At 36.3% G+C, this 26647-nt stretch overlaps 1 protein-coding gene across 5 annotated transcripts in view; it reads left to right on the forward strand.

The window, feature by feature from the left end:
* Positions 1-16159, forward strand: part of Gprk2 (G protein-coupled receptor kinase 2) — a 120392-nt gene extending 104233 nt beyond the window's left edge. For 4 of the 5 annotated variants that reach the window (XM_087350647.1, XM_087350645.1, XM_087350646.1 and 1 more), the window contains exons 12-15: positions 988-1131; positions 4812-4949; positions 5836-5961; positions 7471-16159. In XM_087350647.1, coding sequence (XP_087206773.1) covers positions 988-1131; positions 4812-4949; positions 5836-5961; positions 7471-7563 — 501 coding nt within the window. In that variant the 3' untranslated portion in view covers positions 7564-16159. The remainder of the gene's footprint in view (positions 1-987; positions 1132-4811; positions 4950-5835; positions 5962-7470) is intronic. The other variant, XM_087350648.1, reaches the window with a different exon arrangement.
* The last annotated feature ends 10488 nt before the right edge of the window (positions 16160-26647 follow it).

The raw sequence follows: 26647 nt of genomic DNA on the forward strand, positions 1-26647 counted from the left end.
TGGTCATGCAGGAGCGTCGTGTCACCGTCCGAGAACTTGCGGACGAGGTCATCCGTCGCCTTCGTGATGCTGTGCGGCGCAAACAACCGGACTTGTGGGCAGCGGGAACTTGGCAGCTCCATCATGACAATGCACCCGCCCATTCTTTGAATCTGATTCAGGATTTCTTGGCCAAACACAACATTCCTCTGGTTCGTCAGGCTCCCTACTCTCCCGACATGGCTTCATGTCATTTTTGGCTGTTCCCCAAGCTCAAAATTCTGCTGAAAGGGACCCGATTCGCGGCAAATGAAAATCCGACGGGCGTTCACTACAGTCACTCACTCACAGGCTGACTGCCACCGACTGACGCTCTCTGCGGGCGGGAAAAAGTTCACGAATGAGCATGAAGGTCCCTTACAACCCCCCACCGGAGGACACCTCCCGTGCTTCATTTGTTTCCGTGGGAAAAATTAAGGTCCGATACTTTTTGAACACGTATAAGTAAATGTGTGTGAATTTGCATGTTGATTTTAACAATTTACTAGGGAGAGTTAAATATTATTTATATAAACTCCATACTTCACTGAAATAAGTCATACGGTTTCTTATGTACTGTAACTTAGTTTACTGTTCTGTAATATTCCCCATTTTACTTATATTTACACACACACACACACAATCATTACCTATGGATAACTTCCATGTTCAAAATCTATGAATTGATAGTATGTGCTTCCAATCCACAAAGATAGCACAGTTTTGTTACATTTTAATTTTCACTTCAGTTTTATTACTTCAAACAATTTTCATCAGTTTGTCTATGACACATTTTCTCATCTTCTTCTAAAGGTAATTGAAAGGAAATGTAATTTTCCCCATTGCCCTGGTTGGTTAATATCTTTCAAATCCAAATGTCATCCTCTCCGCTCTATCCTCAGAAATGCAGTTCTTCCCTTCAGCGAGGAACATTTTCATGTAACTGATGTAGAATATTCTATTTGACAGCTTTTAAAGAAGTCTCCAAAGCAGAGGCTTGGATGCCACTGCGGCCAAATGGGAGCACGAGAAGTCAAACACGATGAGTTCTTCAAGTGCCTCAATTGGAAAAGACTGGAAGCAGGGATGCAGGATCCTCCATTTATTCCAGATGTAAGTACAAGGAGATTATTTGGTGTTTTAAAGGTTTGTCATGATTTTTATATTCTCACTTTAAGTGGTAACTACATGTACCACTAAGGAAATTTTGCCCACAGAATGCTTTTATGGGTTTTGTATGATTCTTACTGTAAGCAGCAATTTTTTCCTTGAACACCGTTAACCAGTTGATGTTTGTAATGGTGAAGTGTTGTGTTTTTTGTGGTACAGACTGAATTCTTAAATATTATTTATTTTTATTTATCATTGGATTCATGCGGTTAAAATACCCTTTGTGCAGATTAGTGTAATGATAATGCTAATGCTTTAGATTTGTGTTCTGGAGGTAACTGGTTCAGGTCTTCTATGAATTTCTGTCTGTCCTGATTGAGGTTTTCATGGTTTAGTCTCTTCTGGTAAATTCTGGGATAGCACCTTGACCAATTTTAATTACAGTGAAACCTCTATCCATCGTTCCCGGAACTATCGTTTTCCCGGATGCATCGTCCGTTTTGTTCGGTCCCGAATACATCCCATATAAAATAATGTTACATTTTCCCGCTTCTATCGTTCCTCGAACTATCGTTTTATCGCATCGATCGTTCAAAAATCTTAGTCCCGGCCCACAATTTTCCCGCAATGATCGTTTCTGAGAATTTAAAATGCTGGGTTTTGAGATAAATTATTACCGAAAGACGCACAATGTTTTTGGAATACGCAGTAGCGGTAACCTGTTATATCGCCCAACCAGCACATTCTTTTGGAATGAGAGTCAGCGGTGCTGGGGTGATAGTTGGAGTGAATGGCGGTGCCCATTGTCAGAAATTTTACGATTTTAATTTGGGTGCACTCATATTTCGTTCCAGCGATGCCAGATGGCATGTGCAGTGTGAATTTCTTCACAAATGCTTTTACGTATTATAAGTACAAAGGAAAGGCTGGCGGCACTTTTCATTCTTCTGGTTCATCTCGTTTCCAGCGGTTCAGGGTCTTCTACAGCTACGTTTCGTTGAATTCGGCAGTAATAGTATTTCCATTCTTCCTGTCATTGTCCGCAAAGGGGGTTGGAGTGGTGAGGAAGAATGCGAGCCCGAAGCTTTGCCGAGTTTTGCCGAAGCGCACGCTGCATTGGCGAAAGTGAAGTCGTTCTTTTATGCGCATAGTATTAGTGAAGGTGACGAGGAAAACATTTTGAACGTGGAAAGTGCTCTGTTTGGTCTAAAACGTAAAGTTTCGACAAACCAGTTGTCCATTAAAGACTTTTTTTGGTAAAAAGAAGTAACTTTGAAAGAGAAACATTGTTTTTTTTTAAATTTTTAATGCTTTCCCGCATCTATCGTTTTCCCGCATTCATCGTTTTTATTTCCCACCCCCGCCGAAAATGATGCATCGAGGTTTCACTGTATTTACCTTTTATTATTCGTGATTTTCTCATTTTATTTGGCATGTTATGTAATATTGGTTTGATTTAACAGACTTATAGGGAGGGAAGGGGTGTCCAGTAATACCATTTGTCTGCTAAATTGCATAGTTGTTTTTACAATGCCAGTAATATATCCTTTGGCCATAATTTCCATTAGAAACATCGTTAGACAAGATAAGCAATGTGAACTGGACACCTAAGGTAACACAAGATTTATTGAAACGCTAGTGTAGAGAGATAATTAAGTTTAGAAAGAAATCCAGTGGTCATTAGCAGGCATTTTTAGTTTTTAACAGACTTTGTTCCGTAAAACCGAAAATGTCATGTTGTAATACCTTGTGCCAAAAATTTTGGCAATACCATCGTGCTATGTTCATTAAATTTAGGATTTACTATAATGTTGAAAAGCATACACATGATAATTAATTTGTTAAAATAAAGATTTTTTGTTCCTTTTTACTTTCCCCAAATGTAGTGTTTATCTTACTTGATGCTTTGAGGTATTGGAACAGATGCAGTATGTGGACACTATAATGTATAATGCACATTATGTTTTTAAGTGTGTGGATTGTATCGTGTTAATTTGTGTTCCTTTCCTGTAGTTTCCAGATGTGCGGAGCACATGAGATTCGTCGGCCACACTTTCGATATCCGAAAATGTACATCAGTGTTCCTGTAGTGACTAATATTTATTTATTTTTAGCTGATCGGTGATGTGCATGGTTTTTCAGCTGTATGGCTTCAGCGCTCAATGTTCTTAAATTATCTTTCCTGTTTGAAAATATTGGGGAACAGGTGAACTGCTGATGCTAAAACATGTTTTAACCTATTTTACTTGTTATTTCACAAGGAAAGCAAGACTTCTGGTATTATTATGTGTGTGTGTGTGTGTGTCTACCTGTGAAACAAAAGAAGGATTTTGAAGATGACTGACTTCTGGGATATGCTGTTTTTCATGAATGCCATTCCATTAGAGGCTGCACTTTTCTAATTCCTACTATCAGTAATACCAATATGTTGTCATATATATGAACTCCCGTGAAGCATTTTATGTTATTCAGTTACGTTGTGATGGTACAAAACTTTGAGGTCATTTCAGGCAAATTTGATGTAATTAGAATTTGTACTCATGTAATTTATGTACAAAAATGCGTCACTAAATTGTCTTAATTATTTCTAACAGCACAATATAGATTGAAGGAAAAAGAAGGAAAGTAGCTGTCATAAATTCTTCTCAAAACTTATTGTTGAGATTTCTGTTTTCTTTACAGTGTTTCATGTTAGTATAACATAGCTACCACATGCATAGTTAAACATTTAGATACATAAGAGGATGGCCAAATTTTTAGAGTCTTTTAATTATTAGTTGTCACATAGAATTCCAACATATTTATCCGCCACCATGTCTGATGGAGCGAAGGCTGTAAAAAATACGAGGCGCGTCCACAAAGTAAGTTTCCCTGGGGCCGTTTACAGAAACAAAACACAATTTCATGGAAATATTTATTGCAACAGATACAGCAAGTGTCCAGCTATTTTTCAACATATTCGCCACCGGAATTGAGACATTGGTCATACCGTGGGACCAACTTTTGAATACCTGTGTCGTAGAAGTCTGCCGCCTGGGATTGGAACCACTGTGTGACAACCATCTCCGCCTCTCTGTCATTCTCAAAACGCTGACGCTGACCGGACAGGAATTTCTTGAGGTGTAGGAAAAGATGGAAATCACTGGGAGCGAGGTCCGGGCTGTAGGGTGAATGATTAAACACCTCCCAGCTGAACTCCTGCAGGAGACTTGCTGTCCGTCGAGCCGTGCGCGGCCTAGCGTTATCACTGACCGCACTTCACAGTCGGCGGGAGCTGGAATAAGAACCTCCATCTTCAACAGCTGCAACGATGCTACTGTGAGAACGCGGGAAGTGCCGTTAGTGCATGCGCCATGCTACGTCATTGCTCTATCACATACGCACAGTCGCTTCGCGCAATATAAGGTTTGCTAGCTGTGGGACAAGTGAGAAACTTACTTTGTGGACGCGCCTCGTAGTATATATCGTTTGGCGGAAATGCTTAGAAAATGTTATTAGTGGATATATAACCATTTGATACTGAATATTTTAAAATGTCTTCAGACTGTGTAAGTTGTATTTTGTTTGTTGATGTGCAGTACTTGTTGATGTATCAGGTGTGCTAACTCGATGCAGGTTTTATTGTGTATTGTTGCATTTATTTTTGTGTGGTGTGCTAATGATCAAGATTCCCCTTCCTGCAGCCACACGCTGTGTACGCAAAAGACGTGCTGGATATTGAGCAGTTCTCGACTGTGAAGGGTGTGAACCTGGATGCCACAGATGATACTTTCTATAGCAAGTTTAACACAGGGTCCGTGTCCATCCCCTGGCAGCAGGAGGTACAGGCATGAATTTTTAGTGTAGTTGAATTTAGTTGCAAGTTGTAGATTTCCTGTTAACCACACACAGTAGAGTTTAAATGCGATGTACAGCAACACTGTTTCCTGCATTAAAGTGAAAAGCTTGTTAGTCAGATCTGGTAAGTCTCATTGATTTGGGTCATTTGCTTTGAGAGACACGACATGCATACAGAATTTTGGTCTAGAATCTCATATTAAAGGAACCAGGTTAAAGACCTAGAAGGGGGGGATAACATTAAGATGGATTTAAGGGAAGTAGTGAGGACAGATCATGATTTATTTATTTGATATTTCTGTTAGGGGTCCACAGTGGCTGCGCGATCTGAGGCGTGGGCCTTGTGCCGCTTGGTCGCTGGGACCGTGGGTTCGAATCCCACTCAAGCCATGGATGTTGTGTTGTGCTGTCCTGTGTACAGGTAGAGGCCTTGCGACGGGCCGATCCCTCGTCCAAGGAGTCCTAATGAATGTCTAATACGTCAAAGACAACGAAAGTTGGGACCCGCAGATGCTCAGGGCACTGAAGAACGGGTCGTTCCCAGTATCCAGATATTTCTGTTATGACTTATGACTATATGTTGCCAGGTGAACAGTGATTAATGAATAATGATTTGGAAGGCATTGGTAACAGCCTAATTTGAAATATTATCTTGGCAATTGCCTGGAGGGACTGAGGAAAACACAAGGCCTCTGTCAGGGTGGCTTGTCTCCAGGATGACATTTGAAACTTTGGTATTAGCAGTGTGGGTTCCATTGCTCGATAGGTAGGTATTAGGGAAATAATGAGTGATTGTAGCTGGTTAAGGATTATGTTCATAGTGTACTTTGTTACTAACAGTGTTAATTTTTTTTTTCTTTTGCATTGCAGATGATTGAGACAGAATGTTTTAAAGAGCTTAATGTGTTTGGACCCAATAATACTCCAACAGTAGACTTAATCATTGATGCCATCCCAGAACCAGAGAAAAAAGGATGTTTCCCCTTCAGAAGAAAGGTACTTCATTTCTTAAATAAATTGTGTTTTACAGAAACTAGTTAGGAAATTTGTGCGTAGTAGGCCTTATGTAAAGAGTCCATTAAGCAAATTGGAATGTGTGTGCAAATTTTAGTAGAACTGTACAGTATAAGATTTTATGAAAATTACTATTTTTGTTATGTGGTGGTGTGTTTTATCTGTAAGAAGTAATCATCAGGGTCTGCCTTGTTAGCTGTATGCATAACCTTGGCAGCGTCTCTAAGACAAAAGAATGTTGTAGTTACGAATATAGTATTGTTTATCAAATTTGTAATTTAAATGCCTCATGTTTGTGCTTAATTCAGTAATATATTTATTTATTTCCGTCAGTACACAAACTTAGTTGTTAAAATTGGTGTTATTAAAGCTAAAACTTTAAAATTTGGCGCTTATCATCGCTATTACGATGTTACAATTTTAGCGCTCATTATTTTATTTCACAACATGTTTCAATGCAAATGCATCATCTTCAGGCTATTATCAATGATAGTTGCATTAATAAATATACATTAGTTTTAAAGACGAAAATAGCCTGAAGATGATGCATTTGCATTGAAACATGTTGTGAAATAAAATAATGAGCGCTAAAATTGTAACATCGTAATAGCGATGATAAGCGCCAAATTTTAAAGTTTTAGCTTTAATAACACCAATTTTAACAACTAAGTTTGTGTACTGACGGAAATAAATAAATATATTATTGTTTATCAAGTTCATTTTTCTGTACCGATGGCTCCTGTATATTTATTTATAGTTTATTTAACAATGCTTTTTCAGTAGCTCAGACTATATAGCATCAAATGAGAGGGTGATCGTGAATAATAATTGGAAAGGATGTGGAAGGGGTGCGGTATTAATAAATACATACTTATCAGCTGTTTCTTAATGGAAGTTTTTTTACCTTAACATGTCTCCGTAACTTCCCTCTTACTTTGAGAGATCTGCCGTTACACTGAAAGGTCTTTCTTTCTAAAGTATGTCTGTGTGTGCGCATGCACACACACTTGCATATACCTAGTACAGACATTTATTTTATTTAAATAACTTTCCACTCTAAGGGTTTGTTATTAGCAGAAGTATTGTTGATACAGAGGACACAACCCTTTTCTAATTTCTTGTGTACACTTTGTCTCCTCACTGAATTTGTACCAGGCCATGCCTCTTTTTTGCCCCAATTTATCTTCATGCCAGAGAATAAATTGCTGATTAGATCTCAAGATGGCATATCAGATGTTTAAAGAAAAAATGTTGCTTTTCATTGTCATTACATCTTGGCTGTATGGTTTTCTTATTGTTTGCGATGCAATATATTGGCAAAGCATATTGTAGTTAGTTCCACCTTGTTCATACAATTACGTGTGTTAAGACCATCAGTTTGAAATTTTGTACAAAATTTGACTTTCCTTGATTTTAAAAGTTTACAGCATATGTATAAATGTGACGTTGAATTTGATTCATTTTTGAAGTGTACGCCATGTTTTGACCCAGAAGAAGCAGAGTGCCCGCATGCGTCCGGTTCCGATTGCAGAGCAGTACTTGCAACAGGGTTCAACATACAGAGATGAGGCTCAGACATGGTGACAGCCAGCAAATACCGTGAGTAGCGGTAGCAGTCAGGAGCTCCTATCTGGCAGTGGGGCAGAACATTCAGGCCCTGCCATCAGTAAGGTGGAGTCTGCTGGGGTTGGGAACAACATGAGGACAGCTTTGTCTGACTGTGATGGGAGATTGGTGTCTGCCTTGTCAAGCAAGAGTGCGATGGAGCAGGCTGCATATTTACTTGCTCCCACGTGCATGTCATCTGGAGATGCCTCCCCCAACACTGATAATAGTATTATTCCTGTTTTGATTGATATTAACAAAGCTTCTGGTATCTCTCCTACACCAACCACAGTCATGCCGGTATTGAATTGCGCTAATGTGTGTGATGTGGATCTCAACACACCTAATGCTGGGTTCAAGAACGTTTTGTGTGATTCATCTAACTGTTCTGATGAAACAGTCGCTAGCAGTGGGGATGCTGACGTTTGTGTGTCTCCCACCACAATTAGACATCTCTCTCTTGCTGATAAGGGAATGTTACTTGAGGCTGCAGCATCTCAGATTAAGGGTCCTAACAGTGCAGCATCACCCATAGAGCAGCCTGGAGATGATGCAGCGTCTAACATTAAAATTCCTACTCTCACTGTATTTGTATCCTAGCAAAAGACAACACAAAATGCTAATAAAATAGAATAGCAAGTTTAAATTGTTAAACATATTTAAGAATTAGTGCAAGTGATGTGTTTCTACCAATTTAAAATTACTGCTGCCAGGATTTGATTGATAAACATGAGCATATGAGATAAATATGAGAGAGTGTGTTTGGCTTTTTTGTCAGTTTGCTTTGAAATGGCTGGAAGATTCATAAATAGCTATGTCCTTTTTTGCCAAATTTCTTCACCAACTTGAACTAGCTGAGAGTAGCTGAATTGGAAGGTAGCTACGACTGTATTCTCATCAGTCAGCGTACTCTAAAGAAAGACATTGAAGGCGACATCTGCAAGGAAGCCATTAAGCAGCCTAGAACATAAGTTGACTGAAGATGGCTGTTTTCTATCGTCAGCCTCATGACGGGAGGCTGTAAGCACCTTTGTAACGTTGGTCAGTTTCTACCAGACTACACACACAGTGCAACATCCCAGAATTCAACCATCTTCATGAGAACCTGAAATCTTACATAAATTGTACTGGCTTGTGTTGGCATGTGAAATGGAGAAAGGGAGTCACGTTATGTCAAGCTGCAGGACAAGACAATAGTTGCGTGCTGAGAACTGTTGCCATTAGTTTTCTATCAAACATTGAGCCTACAAATATATATATATGAATATTCAGGATGAAACCAAACTTACAGATGTGCCAAAATAGTTATAAGGAGTGTTCATGACATTGTATCAGGCAAGTGCAATATTGCCAGTATTTTATGGGCTAAGTCGCTGACACAGGTCTTGACTACTAATTCAGCTGAGGTCTCTGCATCTGTATTCCAAATTAATTTAATTTAACTTAAACTAATTTAATACGTCACTGTCTTATTTATGTAGTATATATAATGAACATTAGCAATTTGAGGCTACCAGGTTTCCAGCCTGTCTATAGCTCCGTTTCATGAAAAGCTTCTTTCATGAAAAAAAAATTCATAACCCTAAACTAGTCCACATACCTGAATGATTCAAAAGCTAGAATGTTGAGAAATATCTAAGGAATCACCACCTTATCACTATTACTGAAACTTGTCTTTCCTCATACCACATGATTTATACAAGTTTTCTGCTAATAGTTGGAACATTATCATTGTTGTTACTATTAACTACTGACATCACCATTATCACTAGTTGTATGTAAAAAGTTTGTCCCGCTATGTGCCATACAGGCTGTTTGGGTTGAGTGGAGGTAAACCTCCTCTCTTTCTTGACCTCGGCACTAGATGGGGGTGAGTGGTCGGCATCACGCCCCGGCCGGCTTTCCTCCCGGGAAAGGACCCCGGTACCCATTGTAGAGGAGGCTGGGTGGGCCCCAGAGCCGGTCGGGACGCAGAGGCTAGAGGAAAAATCCTTTTGCCCCCGTCGGGAATCGAACCCCGGTCGTCCATGACAGCTTTGTGATTGCGCGTGTTTTATAGACAGGAATTATTGAATGTAAGATTTGAGTTTTTCACAGCGGTGAGTATGAAGATTTCTGTCTTCTGGGTTCTTGCGCTGTGTAGCCTGATCGATGTTTACCGACGTATCAGAGGTCAGGCGCCCTGATGACGGAGGCAGTATGACCTCTGAAACGTTGGTAAACATCGACAAGACTACACAGCGCAACAACCCAGAAGACAGAAATCTTCAGGAATTATTTTAACTTATAAAAGAGTTCATGGTAGCTATAGTAGCTCAGTTGATTAAGTAATGCTTATCTATTACTGGTAATAATTTAAAGAATTATAAAATGTTAATGTATATAAGGACATACTTTATGACAGTTTTCTGAGGGAGGGTATGTCATTGGTCCTTGAGAACATTAACAAGGAAAAAATGTCTAATCGTGATGTGGTATGTTATGAGAGAATCGGTTCCCTTATGCAGCGTAGGTTATGTCGCAGACGTGTTGGACATTGTTCATTGTCTGAACATATTTCATATACACTACGTTTTGGGAGTTCATCTGTACCGTGCTTTGAGGTGACATTTTTTATTCTATTAATTTTTGATAAAGAGAAATCAGAATTATGTGGTGAGCTTTCTGATTTGTACTTCTCGTCTCATATTGATAAGATGTAATGGGTGTTGTATTTAGCTTGCATGGAAGGAATGCAAAATGCTTACAAAATTTTGTTCACAAAACCTTAAGAGAAGAGACCATTTTGCATGAAGTGGAAGATATAATATTGTAAAGTAGGTTGTGTACATTATTCAAATTCTGTATATAGTTGAATTTATAATGCTAAATACTATATATTGGAGCATACTAATGTTTGATAAGTTGTCACTTGATGCCCAATCAGATGTTTCAGCAAAAAGAATCTTGTTCCATTTCTTGGTTGGCGATGATGTTGTGGCTAGCAGGTTTGCTGATGTTTTGGGGGACCAGGATTTCTTCATCTTCAGGTGAATCTGCTGTATAGTGAGCGGCATGGTTTTGATGTTTATAATAGTTCTTGACAACAAGCCAGCGGCAAATTTCATGCTATGATAGGGCATGGCCAAGATGGAAGCAGGTCAGATGTAATTTTTTCTGAAAACAGATAGTGAGTTGGATTAGACCAGGGGTCGTCAACCTGGTCCCTACCGCCCACTAGTGGGCGATTCAAGCTTTCATGGTGGGCGGTGGGGGTTTTTGTCCGTTGTTACAAATTTTGTTCTTCCTCCATATATCCAATACAATGCTAACAACTTCGTGAGTTTGACTTTTTAAAATATGCTTTTGAATTCCATCTCTAAACTTTGAATATAGATAATAATTCATGGTGGTGGGCAGTAGTGCGGCACTGGTGGGCGGTAGGTATAAAAAGGTTGACGACCCCTGGATTAGACAGTACAAAAATCCTTGTAAAAATAATTTTATCCTGTATGAGGTTTGAAATTTTCATGGTGAGAGTTCAAATTACATTCTTCTGAGTTATGACAATATGTAGTCTTGTAGGTGGTTGCCATAATTTCCATGTTTAGGATTAAATTAATGCTGAAGATGGAAGTAGCAGATTCTTCAAAAACATTGGTTACTACGTACAAGACTCCACATTCTCATAACCTGAAAGACCACAGTCGTAACATCTTATCCAGACTTTGAAGTGTCCATTGGCAAGTATTTTTGTGACATTCTCTCTTAAGATGGCTGTCTTCTGGGTTGTTGAGCCCTTGATGATGGAGCTAGCAAGGACCTCTGAAACGTCGGTAAACATGGTGTGACAATCCAGAAGACAGCCATCTTCACACGCACCGCCATGAAAACCTTCAAGTCTTACATTTCCTCTTGCTGTTAGCAAACATTACACCACAACAAAGTGTCATCACTCAAGAATGGAGAAAAAATTGCTGTGAAACCTGAAACCTTCTACTTTAGCTGCTGGTACTTTAATGTACATTGAATACAGATTTTATCTCAGGTATTACTTCATTTGTGATAAGAATACATAGTCCTTTCATGATTCATAATTCTTAACATTATCATTATCACTCATGACATAATATTTTATGTGCCAAATTTAAATGTGCTGTAGATGCATAAATTGTGATACAAATATTGCAGAGATCTCTGATGAGTGGGTAATTGAAACCACGGCCTTTTGACAGCACAAGAGATGAAATGTCAGGTGTACTATGTGATAGATATTAATGAATAACTTTTTTTTTTGGTCTGTTATACTAATGGTGGGCACTGTTTGGACAATTCTTTATACTCTTATTTGTCATGAGTACGGTTGCATTATTCTGATACAAATATATTGTATACTTCTTTATTTTAGAATTATTGTCAGTGTATATTTCTAATATATTCCCTTGTAAAGTTCTTCTGTTTTATCATGATGTTGAATGTATATATATATATATATATATATATATATATTGAAACTAGCAAGCCAGAAATTGAAAAAAATATGTTTTACTATTATTTATAACGTTTTACGATGTTTCTCGTACTGCTTCTTATACTAAATCGTAATTCTTTCATCGCTGATTTTGAATAAAAATTATAAATAAAGTCATCTCTGCAATTACGTATGTTTCGTTAACGCGAATTTGCTCCAATGAGATAGATGAATCGGTAAAAGCTGTTTGTGAAATGCAAACCTTTGCATATGCGAGTTTGCTCTTATGAAATTTCATTCCTGGCACTTTAAACTTTCAAAGGACTAATTTAATCTCTGCGGAGATACCGGGGTTATTGTTACTATGCGATTTTCTATAGGTCGGCGTCTTAATATGAAAGCAACTATCGCATAGCAGCAGAGATGACTGTACACATCAATCACATGAAAGAATCGCAGTCAATCGCGGGGACCAACGAATTGCCGATTGTAAGTGTATAAAATATATTTTTTTTAAATTCCCTTTTTTATTTACGTTATTTCAGAGCTGTAAATGTAATGCCATTATATTACTCGTCAATGTTTGGGTGCTGGGAACGCATGCCATTGACTTCCCATTGATTTACATTATAAAGGAGTTTCAATTTACGCCGGTTCATCCAGGAACGCATCCCGGCGTAAATCGAGGGCTGCCTGTGTGTGTGTATATATATGTATCAGGCTGCATAATGATTATCACATTTTATAATTTTGGTTAATTCAGGTTGGTACTGAAGTCAGTTTCTTGAATAGAGTTTGAAACATTGCCATATATATCAGTGCCCATCATTAGTTCACCCATGTATACATATACTGCATATATCTGTGAGCCATTATTTCTGTTTCCTTTGGTAAGCTTGTCAATTTTAGCTCCATCCATACAGTACCACTCATTCATGATCAATTGCTTTTAGTTCATTGTACGTAATTTCAAATATAAAATGCAAATGATCAGGCAGAGCTGGTATAAGGACAAGGCAAGGGAGGCGTTCACCTCAAGCACACAAAATTTTAATAACATTAATTTGTTATTACTTAGATGTTAAATGTGATCCATTCCTATATTTTTAATGTATACAATTATAATGAAGTTGTAACCACTTTTTGTTTATAAGAGGTGTATTGTTATGTTGCCGTGGACATAAAGTACATAGTTCTGGCTTTGTGGGAATTAATTTTATTGGAATGTGATTTGGATTTTTGTGGAGTACTTGTGACCAGTAAATGAAAGCTCTTAATTAACCCTTTTGTGCCCGTGATGAAAATATTCAGTAATTACTAAAACGTTTTCCATTTTCTGTATAACGTAGATCAAAATGCATAGTACATTCACCTTCTGCTATCTTCTGGTTACGTTTTGCAGTATGAAGTTTTAATTTCTTTTTGTTGTATGAAAGTAAAATGTCATATGTAGCGTAATTTTACTATCAATATGTAGGTTGCATTTCATGTACTTTTTCAAGGACTGTTGATATGCACAATGCAATAATATTTTTTTCTGTTTTTAAGTATGTCAAAGTAAATATTTCCATTTTGTTATTGTCTGTGTAGTCACTGTTAACTTTTATTCAAGTACACCAAAAGCTGACCTTATAGTGGACCTTGTCTTGAAAGGGTTAATAAAATATAAGCAGTTGAATAGTGAGCAAGGGGGGGAAAGAACACTTCGTAGTTTTGTGTTATTTGCTTTTGGTTTCAGCAGCTGTTTCTTGTAGGTGTGTTTAATGTCTTGGTATGTCTTTTAAAACTGTCAAATGACAATGCCAAAAATCTGTATGTTGTGTTGATAACAGTAGAGATATTTCAATAGGTCCATTTGAAGTTGAGTAGCTATTGACGAATTGTCTTTATTGATACAATATTTTGTTGTATGTTACATTGCAATAATTGGGACGTTATTTTAAATGTATTAAGTTTGGTTGTGTTTTGTTCTTTGATGAAACTTGAATGAAGTAACCCAAAATAGTGATTAAAATGTGCAACATCATTCAAAGGAAAAGGTTAAAATTATATTTTGAAATTATTATCTTTAAAAGTTTTCTGCAAATTTAATGTCAGTACAAAAACCGTTACGTTGCTCAATATTACCATAAAACTTTTTAACACTGCTGGCAGTTTTAAGTTGTATGGTTGTATTTTTCTTTTATTTTTAAGTGTGTTACAGTTTTTGTTGTGTCAGATTACTTGCCAGTGAATTCTCTTGTCACGTCTTAATGTTCCATGCTTGATTTATCATATGTGTTAGAACTGGGACAGTGTGCAAACAAGAATGTACTGATTTACGTGTCAGTCCAAATGCCAATTATTGTTGCTTTTTACATTGTATAAGAATGTGACTGTTGTTAGGGATGGAATGATTTGAAATATAAAATGTGTGGAGCTTTACATTTTTGGCAGTGTTTATTAAAACACCAGTTTTTACCCAATTTCTATTAATCTCATAAGCATTTCAAATGGTTATAAGTGTGACAGCAAATATTGTTCTTTTCTAATATGAATTTAATAGTTATACTTTGTTGTATCGAATATGTTTGTTTATAATATGGATTTAATAGCTTGAATTCATTGTTTGGTGTGTCATATGCCCCATTATGATAAAGTTAACATTATTTTAAATTACATGTCTGAGAGGAAATTGTTCGTTGTATTACCCACAATTTTGCCTGTGGTTGAAGGTAAATGAGGACATTTTGGTCTGAGTTGATGCCATTATGGCAGTTCACACCTTAAGTTATCAAAATAGTACAAATTTGTTATCAGCTGTTTCATTCATATAGTTTTTTCTGCACTTTCATGTGCAGAAATAGTATAATTTCTTGTCATTTTACTCTTATATAATGGAATGTTTTTGCATTTTTAAATAGCAGAATAGCCATTTTTAATCTTATTTATCTGTTAGTCCTGTCATTTATTTTTTTTAAATCTGTTAAATTTCACTAAGAACTGGAATTGATGTTTAAAAATTATGTAAATGGAAAATGTGACAAGTATGAAAAATAATATGAACATAGAATTTATGCATTGTAGATTCACACACATACACAACTTTATAATAATAAAAAATCATTTTGTATTTCATGAGATATTAAACTCCATTTTAGTTGAAAAGGTTAAGAAATGCTGGTGTATTTCATAAAGTATCTAGATATACATATGCAAGGTTTGCAGCAGTGGTAGGTCACTCAAGAAAGTGACAGGCTGGACAGCTGGGGTTCAGTTCTTGGCATGGGTATTGAGAATTTTCTGTTTACCATTTTGTTCTAGTTTTTATTGAGCAATCTTAAATACCAGGATTAAAAGTTCCAAGTTTTACAGTATGAATAAAATGAGAGCATATGATCAGTCTTTGCTTTGTTGTTGGAAAGTCATACCAGTAATGTTCTCAACATTACTCTCCTATAAAGGGTTACATTCCTAGTGAGGAGCTTTGCATACATTTGTTGAAAATTTTCAATTATCCAAATATTTTAATATAAGGATTAAAATTCCTTTCTTCTGATTTATAATTGTTGCTTTCTATGCCTGTTGATTCTGAAAAATGATTAAAGCTAATGACATGAATTAGTTTTTTATATATGTATTTTCGTCTAACTGGCTGGGACATATTATGAGAAGGAATGGATTAATGAGTGATATCACCGAAGGCCAGGTTGAAGGAAAGAGAGGACTAGGAAGAAGACTGATACAGCTAACCGACGACCTTAAACAAGGAAAGAAGATGACGTTCCAGGAATTAAAGCGAGAAGCCGAGAATAGGGACAACTGGAGAGCTCTTTTTGGGCAGAGCAATGGACCTGTCGTACGACAGAACACTTAATAATAATAATAATATGTATTTTATTTAATGCACATTTTTAAAAGAGAAGGTTTCATACCACTAAATTTCATTCCATCCCTAATAAGCATGTGCCATGTTTGTAGAATTTAAATTGTGCACAAACATACATTTTGTCATGTAGTGATTCATGTTATTGTAGCCATAACTGGTTATGAGCTATCATACAATAATTTATGTTTGTTATGCCTGTTGTAAGCCATTTATTACTAATTATGTTTGTCATTCTAAATATAATGCGTTTTATGCTGTATTGTGGACATTTTTAAAAATGAAGTGTTATGTTTATTTGCTGCATACTTTTAGCATAGGCATATGGAATATGTAAATTACCAGTAGGTCAGAGGTTCCCAAATGATGATATGTGAACCAGTTAGAGGTGTGTAATGTTTCAAAAGGTTTTCTGGATAATATGTAAAATGGAAAATTTCTTGAGTGCCAATATCATTTAACCCTTTCCATGCAATGCTCAAGACCTTGTCTGAATTTATTTTTTGTTCTGTAAGATATGTGAAAAAACCTCTTCCACTGTCTAAATGATCTCCAGCTTACTATTTATTACTTTTGAAGAGTGGAAATGTATCTGTGGCAGTGCATCAAGAGAAATTAATGCTGTTTTTTTAAATATACCATCATGGAAAGAGTTAAGGCAAGTCCATAAGAAGAAAAATCATGTGGGTGATGCTTTTCTGCATGATTAAAGAAATGTGTTTGTTTTACTTTATTTATGCATAGTTGAATCATATAATTAACTGATTTTCTTATTCAGAAGTTACATTATTTTCAGACACTGTAAAGGTGTGTTTATGTGGCGATGGGACAATGCTTAGATATCCAGGAGAAAAATAGGCATTTAAAGGAAATTATTATATTAGATGGAGGTTTCTAATTCTGATATTTCTTATAAATGGGTTTATCAAGTGATAAAAGTTTGAGGAGTATTGCAGTAGGCAGCGTACGTCATAAATGGTGGATATTAGAGATCACTTATATGATCAGTTTGTTTGATCATTATTGCATCCCTTTTCTTCTTGGAAAATGTGAAGGAAATAGGAAAGTTCTTTCCTTGGAGACACCTGCCCAAGCCTTCCTTTGAACACCATTTGTTGTCAAATAATAACTTGTGTCAAGAACTAGCTTAAATTTGTAGTCTATTGAAAGTTGAAAGAAATACGTTCTGTGGAATATTTTTAAATGGTTTTAAGAAGAAATTGTGCATTAGAAGAAACTGTATCAAAAAATTTAATGATAGATTTTTTGTGTTTTGAAAGAAACAAGTGAGAACCACAAGCATCCTGAACAGTTTTTTTTTAAACATACCTTCATAATAATGATACAATCCAGACATAATAAACTGGGAAAGTTTCAAAGTACCCACGTGTAGGAGGACCATGCAGCTTTAAACCAAGGTAATGTTTCACACCTGCTGCCTTGACTAGGTTTTAACTGATTATGAGTGGGGAATGTTCTGATTTCTTTGTCTGGACCAGAGCTGATCAGAGGGTTGAGAGGGAGACAGGATGACCGGACTACACGGATTTGGGTTGCATTGAAAAAGAACAAGTTTGCAAAAGAATGTACACATTGGCAACCTTAGATCCAGATCAACTCAGTCACCAGAAAAACCCAGTCTTTTAGACATGTTTTCCACGAACAACACATCTCTAATATATACAGCATTTGAAAACAGTATTTAAAATTAAGTTCATCCCTGTTGTGTTCACATAAAATAAACTAAAAGAGATTTACTGTAGCTGTTGAATTCATTGCGTACACTAACTGTTGACGATACTCTGCATTATGTAATTACTCAACCTTTGAAACAACTGGCAGTGTGTGAGCTACAAGTAAAAATGCAGTAGCAGTCATTAATCTATATTATGACTACGGGTAGAAGATTTCAGGATCTCTTTTTGACAATTACCTGAGTGTGTTATACATCTTTCAGATATTTTGGAAATAAATATACTGATTTGCTAATTGCATTACATTCTTCATTCTAAAACACCATTATAATGATGTGAAGAGAAGGAAGTTTCATACTCTTTTTTATTAACGGTATTATTTCATACGCACAGAGGTCCTCCAGGTTGGGGGTTGGTCGCAAGGTTAACAACCTTGCACCGTAAAAAGGAAGTTGTTTTGAAACCTCAATCAAAGCCTTGGACAGAGGACCGAATGGTAGAGGAGAATTGAGGCCATGGACCGAATACGGACCGGAGAGCCATAGAAGTAGAAGAAGAATTATCATTGATGTACACTTTGATGGCTTATAATTTGACCTTAGATTATTTGAAGATCCAGTTGGTTCTGAGGAAAAAGTGGCCATACCTGAGGTCCAGAATATATAGAACTTTCCATTTATGCCTCCTGCACTCCTTTGTAGTGTTGTGCTTGGACACAGGCTACTTTACCTGCTGAGGTTTTACATAGGATTGAACAAGATGGAATGATGGTTGTGAATTGTGAGTAGGTATGTCTAGATGTCTCAGCATACATTTGTTGAAAACTGCATAGAGTAACTGTTGAGATGGCCAATATTTGAATTGTTCCTTTCAAATTCAAGTATAGTGCAGTTGTCCTACATTGACACCTGAGAAAATTGTGTAAAGTTGTAACTAACCAAAGGAGTATAACAAGAATAGTACTCTAGTTTGGAGCATACAGGGCTTCCAGTTGCATTTTTAAGATTACGTGTTTTTGTCTAGATGTTCATTCTTCCTTTATTGTATAAGTTAGAAGCACTACAACCATTGTGGTTCTAAAGGTTAGTGACTGGGCACATGGACATGGTCTGCTGTTGGGCCAGAGACATTATCTTGTAGATAAAACCTAATACAAAAAGTGGCCCACATCATCTGTTCAGAACAGCCTGTGAGCCAAGCCAACTTATACATCTCACTGATGTGGATACAATTTATTCAGGAATAGAAAACAATTTTAGTTTGACACCAGCCAAGTGCTAGATCAAAGATGAAGCCCCTAACTTAGGACCAAGTTTATGATAATGTGCTGCTTGTTTTGGGTTATCCATATACATATTGTTTTTTGGTGACAGATAAGTATGGAGAAGTGGTGGAATGATGATTAACGGGGAAACACTGAAGAATTCAGGGGAAACGCAGCTTCATTGCCATTTTGTTCACCATAAACCTCACTTGAAATCACCAAGGATTGAACCCTGGGACTCTAGTGAGAAGCCAGGATTAAGCCACCTGAGATATGAGGAATTAATCAAGCAGTTGTTTACAGCGTAAATCACTAGCAACCATCTTCATGCATTTCTCTGTGCACAGGCTAGTCATTACAATGTAAAATTTGCATTGCACAGTCTGGTACAAGGGAATTTCTGTAATAGCTATACTTTGCACAAACAATAACATTTACTTGGTTTGGTGTTTAGAGGTACCTCCTGCCAACTGTAAACAGAACAAATGTGAGTGTAGATGTCTGTTTAAAAGTAATCTTACATACTGATGTGGTTTTAACACTATGTCAACTTTATGTGAACATGTGTCTGTTGGTTTTGGTACTTGTGCACATTGCTAAAAGGCACACAAGTTCATTGATTACATTTTGTAAATATGTTAGTGCACAGATTTGTTTTTTTTTCCCTTGCTCCATTTTATTGTTGTGAAATAATGAAATGCATTCCAATAGCTGTTAGATTACATATGAAATGTGCAAGCAATATAAATTTTATGTTGATTGTTCATCATTTGTTTCCCATCCACTGCTTTCTGTAACAGTTTTCACATTTACTTTGGAACCCTTTAATCACAAGTGAAAAATGTTGGGGTCCATGTATTATATAACACTACACCAGGTACAATTTGTTTGGAATTTAATCTGTTCTATGTCTTTGTCAATGCTTAAGGTCCACAGAACCAGCTTCTAAAATTGACATATTGTGCTCAAGACATGTTTGATTACAATCTTGTACTTTTAGGTCTTTTGTTATAGGAGCATTTCATCTGTTGAATTGGAAAGCTGATCTTTTAGTTGAAAGGGCTGGCCTACATTAAACATACCAGGAGGCACAGTTTGAACATCATTTGAATTTTAAATTTAGTAGTCTGTGACATGGGATTGATTTGGTTAATGTCAGATTTAACCTAACAGATGACCTCATAAAATTAAGCATCCAGATGAGTTTTCAGAATATAGTCTGGCCTTTTTTTGGGTTACATAGTCACACTATATATAATAACATTTTAAGGCCAAACTGACAAATTCTTATTACAGTGCTACTATTGACAAGGGTGATTTTAAATACTACTTGGTCCTAAGTTAAGTTGTGTGTATATATTACTGATATGGATACTTTAAAACTTCCAGTATCAATTATTTGCACTTCCTTCATGTCAGCTTTCTATAAAAATGTTTTATCTTTACTTATTTTAAATGATATACTGTTTTGTTGAAGTTCTCTTGTCAATTTGAAATGCAATTATTTATTTTAAAGACATTGTATTATAAATTATTGTATGCATGTCTGTTTGTGATAAGGAACTTTAGAGTGATAATTAAACAAAAATTAAGGAAAGTTTAGATGGAATGACTGATGTAGGATACAGGACTTTCTAGATGTAGATCACTGACAAATTTTAAACCATGAATCTGTTTTCTTATGAATGATAAAAAGCATAAATAACTTTTCGCAGATCTTCTAAACTACTGAGATAGGTGATTGTACCACTTTGTATGCACTACGTCTCACATCCTTTTCAGTTCATCATTCACAATCCTACCATTTGATGGTACATAATCTGTGCAGCTCAAAAAGCGTTGTTAAATAAATGAAGATAATCTATGATATGTAGAGGACATTATTCCTTTCACAGTTCATAAATTGTCTTAGCATGAAATAATGTATTTTTGTGACTATCTTGGGTTACAATTGATTGTAATGGGATTGCAAGTAGGTGGAAGCCACACAAACTTTGTTTCTGTAATATTGTTGTTCTGTCACATAATCAGTTAAAAAAGTGTCATTACATAACCAAAAAGTTATTCAAAGTTTTTGAATGGTGCTGAAGTAAGCAATTGTAACCTGTTTTAAGATACTGTTCCAACAATGGAGAGTTGAAGGAAGAAGATGAAAAACCTATCAAGATGACTAGTCTTTGGACCATGAGTCAAACCTGTGACCTCCTAAATGTGAAATGGGTGTCCTGACCACTAAACAGTAATACATTGATATAGCAAAGGTTAGTCTGATATTTTTGCATTCAGTGAATTATTTATGCAGAAGTTACAAATGTAAACTATATAACTGAAGTATACAGATTTTTGCCAGAATCCACTTTTAATATAGAGACATTTATTATAGAGATTTAAATTGTGTGTCTGTATATAAAATTATGTATATAACACAACTTTTTAAGAACCATTATAGCAAGGGAAAGTGACAAGCTATGGACCAGGAGATCAAATTCTGGTAGAGACAATCAGATTTTTCTTTTCACCCGTTCAGTATATACCAGGGGCTTTTTGATATTGCTGGATTGTGAAACTTGCTATTCACGTCCACCTGTTGTAGACTTTAAGAATGTGCAATAATCTGTCTTCCTTATGCCTTAATGATCTGCTTAGGTACAGGGAATCCTTTGTGATATTATTTATTAAAGTGCAATGTAGTTTGTTATTATTCTCTCTAGGTTTTCATGGCTGGAATTTATTGAACAAATTCAGCTTTCAGGGATAAGTCACATCAAATGTCATAAAATATCTGTTTGCCAAAACACTGGATAAATTTCAGCATTCCATGCAGCTCATACCTGAAGACTGTATTTGTGCACATAATTACTGTTTTGTTCAAGAGGAAATAAGATAATAGTATGAGTTTTATCAAGGCCAACTCTGAGGCTCACTCATCATTTTATCCAATGGATACTAAGGGCTGTCACTGCCAGAGTCTGAGGCTGGTCACTTAGCTCCTTCCATTGCTGATATTTAAAATTTATGAAACTTTCCCTCCTCACCCCAGTAATTCTGGGCTTGGTGCTTGGGCACAGATGCGTCTTTATCATACATAACCCAAAAATGTTTTAAGCAAGGAAAGGTATATCCAAGAAATTTAAAATTTCTTTTACATCTATCTTTCATTATTTTAACCCCACGAAATTTTTGTTCAAATGGGAGTAGCAATAAAGAAATAACTGTAATTATTTTAATCCTTCATAAGAAAATGGATTAAAAATAGCCAAAATTTGTTTCTAAATAGGAGCACAATGTGTTGTATTATGTGACACTGCAAGAGATCTGTTTTAGTTATTGATGTGCTTCTGTTATGAATATTGATAGAACTTTGAAATCATGTTTCTGTGGTTTATTTCTTGCTTGTTAGTTGTATTGTGCTTGATTTTCTAAACAAATACAGGAAAGTATTACATAAATATTTTCTAGCTCTAGTTTGTGCAGCTGTGCCTAAAATTTAGACAATTCCTTTACTCAGCAGCTGTAAAAAATAACACTGTATTAATGGTGAACATTACTACATAGTCTGGTACTGAGTTTTGTGACAGTGGTTAAGTACTGCCGTTGCAATACTTTCTTGGATGTTATTCTTTGTTTTAATAAGCAGATGTACAACATTTTGGAGACTGGCCCTTTCTGTGACTTGCAGGTAAAAATGGCAGGGGTCCCCAACATCTTTTGCATGAGGGAAAGTAGGAGAATATTTCAATTCAAAATACAAAAGAGAAGTGTGTACTGAAAACAAAATTTTTACAATTAAGGGGCTATTAGTATATTATTTAAGCTTTATATTTTTTAACTTTATCCCACATATAAAAAGCCACAAGGCGTAAGCATTGAACAAACTTCCTCTGCCTATATAATATTTAAATGGCATTTAATTTGCAGCTTGTATTCACCACAAATCAGGCCATTCTTCATAACTGTTTTGGCACACACTGTCTCATGAAAGCAGGCTTTCCTGTGTATAATTTAAAATATAACCATCTAGTTGTAAGTCATTTTACTTATTACGTTAATGCAACATTTGACACTGCCTTACCTTTTACTTGTTCTCTTTCAAACACCCACAAGGGAAATTTTTTGTTGATGCTTTTGTGAGGAGGGAATTTCACTCCAAACAGGAATTCATCCAGCTATCTTCACAAAGAGAATGGAAGGCTTATTGTGGATTACCCATTGCCTATCTGTTGTACTTCTAAGTAAGTTATTTAAATGCCAAAATTTGGTGTTTAGTTTTTTAAATCTTCTCACATTTATGAAGATCAGTTGTGCGTGCATGTGCATACACTTACTTGTAAGTGAAGTGTCATGAATGGGAATGTTTACTCAAGTGCAAAGCAGATGCATATAGATTCTGATGAACAGAGTGAACAATAACTCAGCAATAGATACTATATGCATGTGTCAGTGTAAGTGATTCTGTACACACTTTATAAGAAAGGACATTGACCTGCTTTATATTTGTATCATAATTTCATAGCTTCTATTGGTGTATTGTGTACACATAAAATTAATTGAATAAATATTGAAATTACATGTCTTTATCAAAAATATAATGCAATTGTTCAAGTGATAAAAGGAGAAAAAAACATGGAATTTAACTACATAATAGTTAAGTTCCCTTAAGCAAGTTGATGTTTTATTTATTTAGATGTTTATTTTGGATTGAAGAATATAAAATTTTATTCAGAGGCCACCTTAAACCAAGGATTTTGAATCACAACATGTCAGAATCCTTTGTCTTTTCCTGACAGATTAGTCAGTTTAATGTCTGTACTGGTCTCAGAAATCTCTTCCCAGCATCCCACTGGTCTCACAATCACATTGCTTTGGCAAATTTCTTGTTATTAAGGACAAGTGTTAACCTCTAATTTTTTCAAACATTTCATTATCTGTGCTTATTAAATTTCCTAAATATTATCATTATATATATGATTGAGGGGTCCGCAGTCGCCGCGCAGTCTGAGGCGTGGGCCTTGTGCCGCTTGGTCGCTGGGACCGTGGGATCGAATCCCACTCAAGCCATGGATGTTTGTCCGCGTCTTTCTGTGTTGTGCTGTCTTGTGTACGGGTAGAGGCCTTGCGACGGGCCGATCCCTCGTCCAAGGAGTCCTACCGAATGTCTTTAGATCAAGCCAACGAAAAGTTGGGACCCGCAGTGCTCAGGCGCTTGAAGAACGGGTCGTTCCCAGTATCCCCAATATATATGATTGAATTAAGACAAGGGTGAAGTGGTTAAATGCATAATATTATGCTTTTCAGAATCTGGTATCTTGTTTTATTTTAAAAAAAAATAATTCGACAAATATTACCAGTTGCTTGACTTGTGTATAAAAGCTGGTCTCAGGTTTTGGGGGAAAAAGAGATTAAAGATTTCAGAAAAGATAAATGAAGGAAATTGTGTAATTAGGAACTTAACTTATTATTACTTTTTTATGAGATTAAGGATGAAGTAAATTAGGATGAAGTTGGAAGTACAGAACAGCTGTGTGTGAATTTTAAAAGAAACTGCAGAAGACAGGCTAAATGTTGCAGAAAAGTGGATAGCTCTCCTGCTGTGCATTTAGGAAGTCTCAGGTTCAGATCTTGGCCCAGAGACTGGTTTTTCATGGTTGTTTGTAGTCCTTCCAGACAAATGTCAGGATAGTACCTTAAGTGAGGTCATGATCACTTTCTTCCATATCCTTTCAAATTCATTAATCATCCTGTCATTCGACTATACTCTGAACAATTGAAAGCACCATTAAGTAAAACAAGAACAAGAATACATAAGATAGCTTATGACTTAATTTGAATGATAGAATAATAAAAAGTAGTAAAATGATTTTGAATGAAAATAAATGCATTAATAAATTGTAATTAATAATTGTTAAACAAACATAGCTAAAATGTTATAAACAATTCAAATGATCACAATTAATATAATAATCTCTTAAGATGTCATTATGGTATCGGCAGTAACTGTAACAAAAAATTTATGAGTTGTAACAGGAATCGTAGCTTTTAGAAATATTTGGATGAAATTGTATTACATGCAGTTACTTAAATTCTTGGAACGTGTATTATGTGAATATGAATGTAGACATCTGAACATCAAGACTAATTTTCACAAAGCTATTGCAACAAAAAATCCCGGATAGGGTACACCAGTAGGCTTTCATGGTGTTAACTGGCAAACCTTCAGTTTCCATACGAAAAGGACATTTCTTGGCTAGGTGACTAGCCAGTATCTGCGTATGTAGTTCGTTAATCAGTTACTTAGAAAATTGGTTGCTTCATCAAGTACTTTGTTAATGATCACACTGGTTATGCAGTCCAAGGTTCGTACATTCTTTCACTTCTTAAACACTGACTAGCACGTAGCATGGATGTATCTTGGTTTTTCTGCATTTTGTTGTTCTTTGTAGGTAAACGCCTTGTGAGGGCTGATGGTCTGAGAATTCATAGTTTAAGAATTAATTCTGAAATTATACAAACCGTAGGGCCTAATCTGTGAAATGTGAAGAATAGACTTGTACTTTATCCACCCTTTCTTGAGGTACTTAATTTGCTAATTATTTAATTACATGCACCGCATACGTGTGTATGCCTTGTAGTATTACATAACCTTATTTTCAGAAAGAGTTGCGTTACTCAGCGATACGTGGGCATATTTCATTTACTCCTGTTTTCCTTCTAAATGGCTATCGAATATCTGGCATCCATTAAGACGGGGTTATAACGGACCGCATTCCGTTATAAACGTATGTTGTATACCACACGCTGGAAAGGTTACGGTACAGTTGACCAGCTGCTAATAAAGCCAGGGCGTGGTCCGGTGTTTAGGTCCAAGGCGTGGTAAGCAGAGACCCCCAAGGTCGTCATGGTAACCTTGAGAGGCTATATCTGCAGTTGTCGACCTTGCCACTGGCTCAAGGAGCTACAGGGGCATTCGAAATAAAACTCATCATCATTACTCAGGATGGGATTATCAATTCACTGATTACTGACTAATTCAACTACAGTTATTATCACCAAATAGTATATGCAGAATACAAGAGCCTCTCATTCATCAATACAAAATTAAACTTCACGTGATTACAGCCTGTTTCTACAAACGAGGCTGTAGCGACCGAGTCATGTTATTGTTTCTAGAGGGAACAAATTATTCTTAAATATTTTAAGATATCGATTTGTGAAATACATCTCTTGTTCCGAACGTGGATCGAAACCACGGTCTCACAGTTTGTTTCAACATGAGGTCGACATGTAGGTCTCACAATTTTATAACCAAACTAAATGCTTTACTAACTCCACAGAGTATAAATTTTTTTGAAAAATTAAGCTCATAAAACGTAAAATTGTTCTTTTGGATTTTGTTCATCGTTAAAATTTTAAACAATAAAACTAAAACGTTTCGGAAGTTGGGGTCTGCTTCCGTCTTCAGATGAAAATGGGGCAGAGGACAGAAAGAAAGCCTGTCTGTGGCCTCCCTGGTTGAGCTAGCCTCAGACCTGGGCCCCGATGGTGGAGGCAGTAAGTACCTCTGAAACGTTGGTCAGTTTCTGCGAGACTACAGGGCGCATTATACCTTACGACATTAATCGTCTTTTCGTTAGTTGAGGAGATTAAACATGGGGTCAGGAATACAAAGACATATTTTTCCATTGTTTGAGAAGAGGGCACACTTCCATGGTCCATTTGAATTAGCCTGAACATTAATGTGACTATATTTTGAGACTCGTGTTTACTGCGCGTGCGTGGCTAGTCCAAGGCCT

This window comes from Zootermopsis nevadensis, unplaced genomic scaffold (genome assembly GCF_977971745.1).
Source record: "Zootermopsis nevadensis isolate Lab colony 2312 unplaced genomic scaffold, Znev_1.0 Znev_ptg000017l, whole genome shotgun sequence".
Lineage (NCBI taxonomy): Eukaryota > Metazoa > Arthropoda > Insecta > Blattodea > Termopsidae > Zootermopsis > Zootermopsis nevadensis.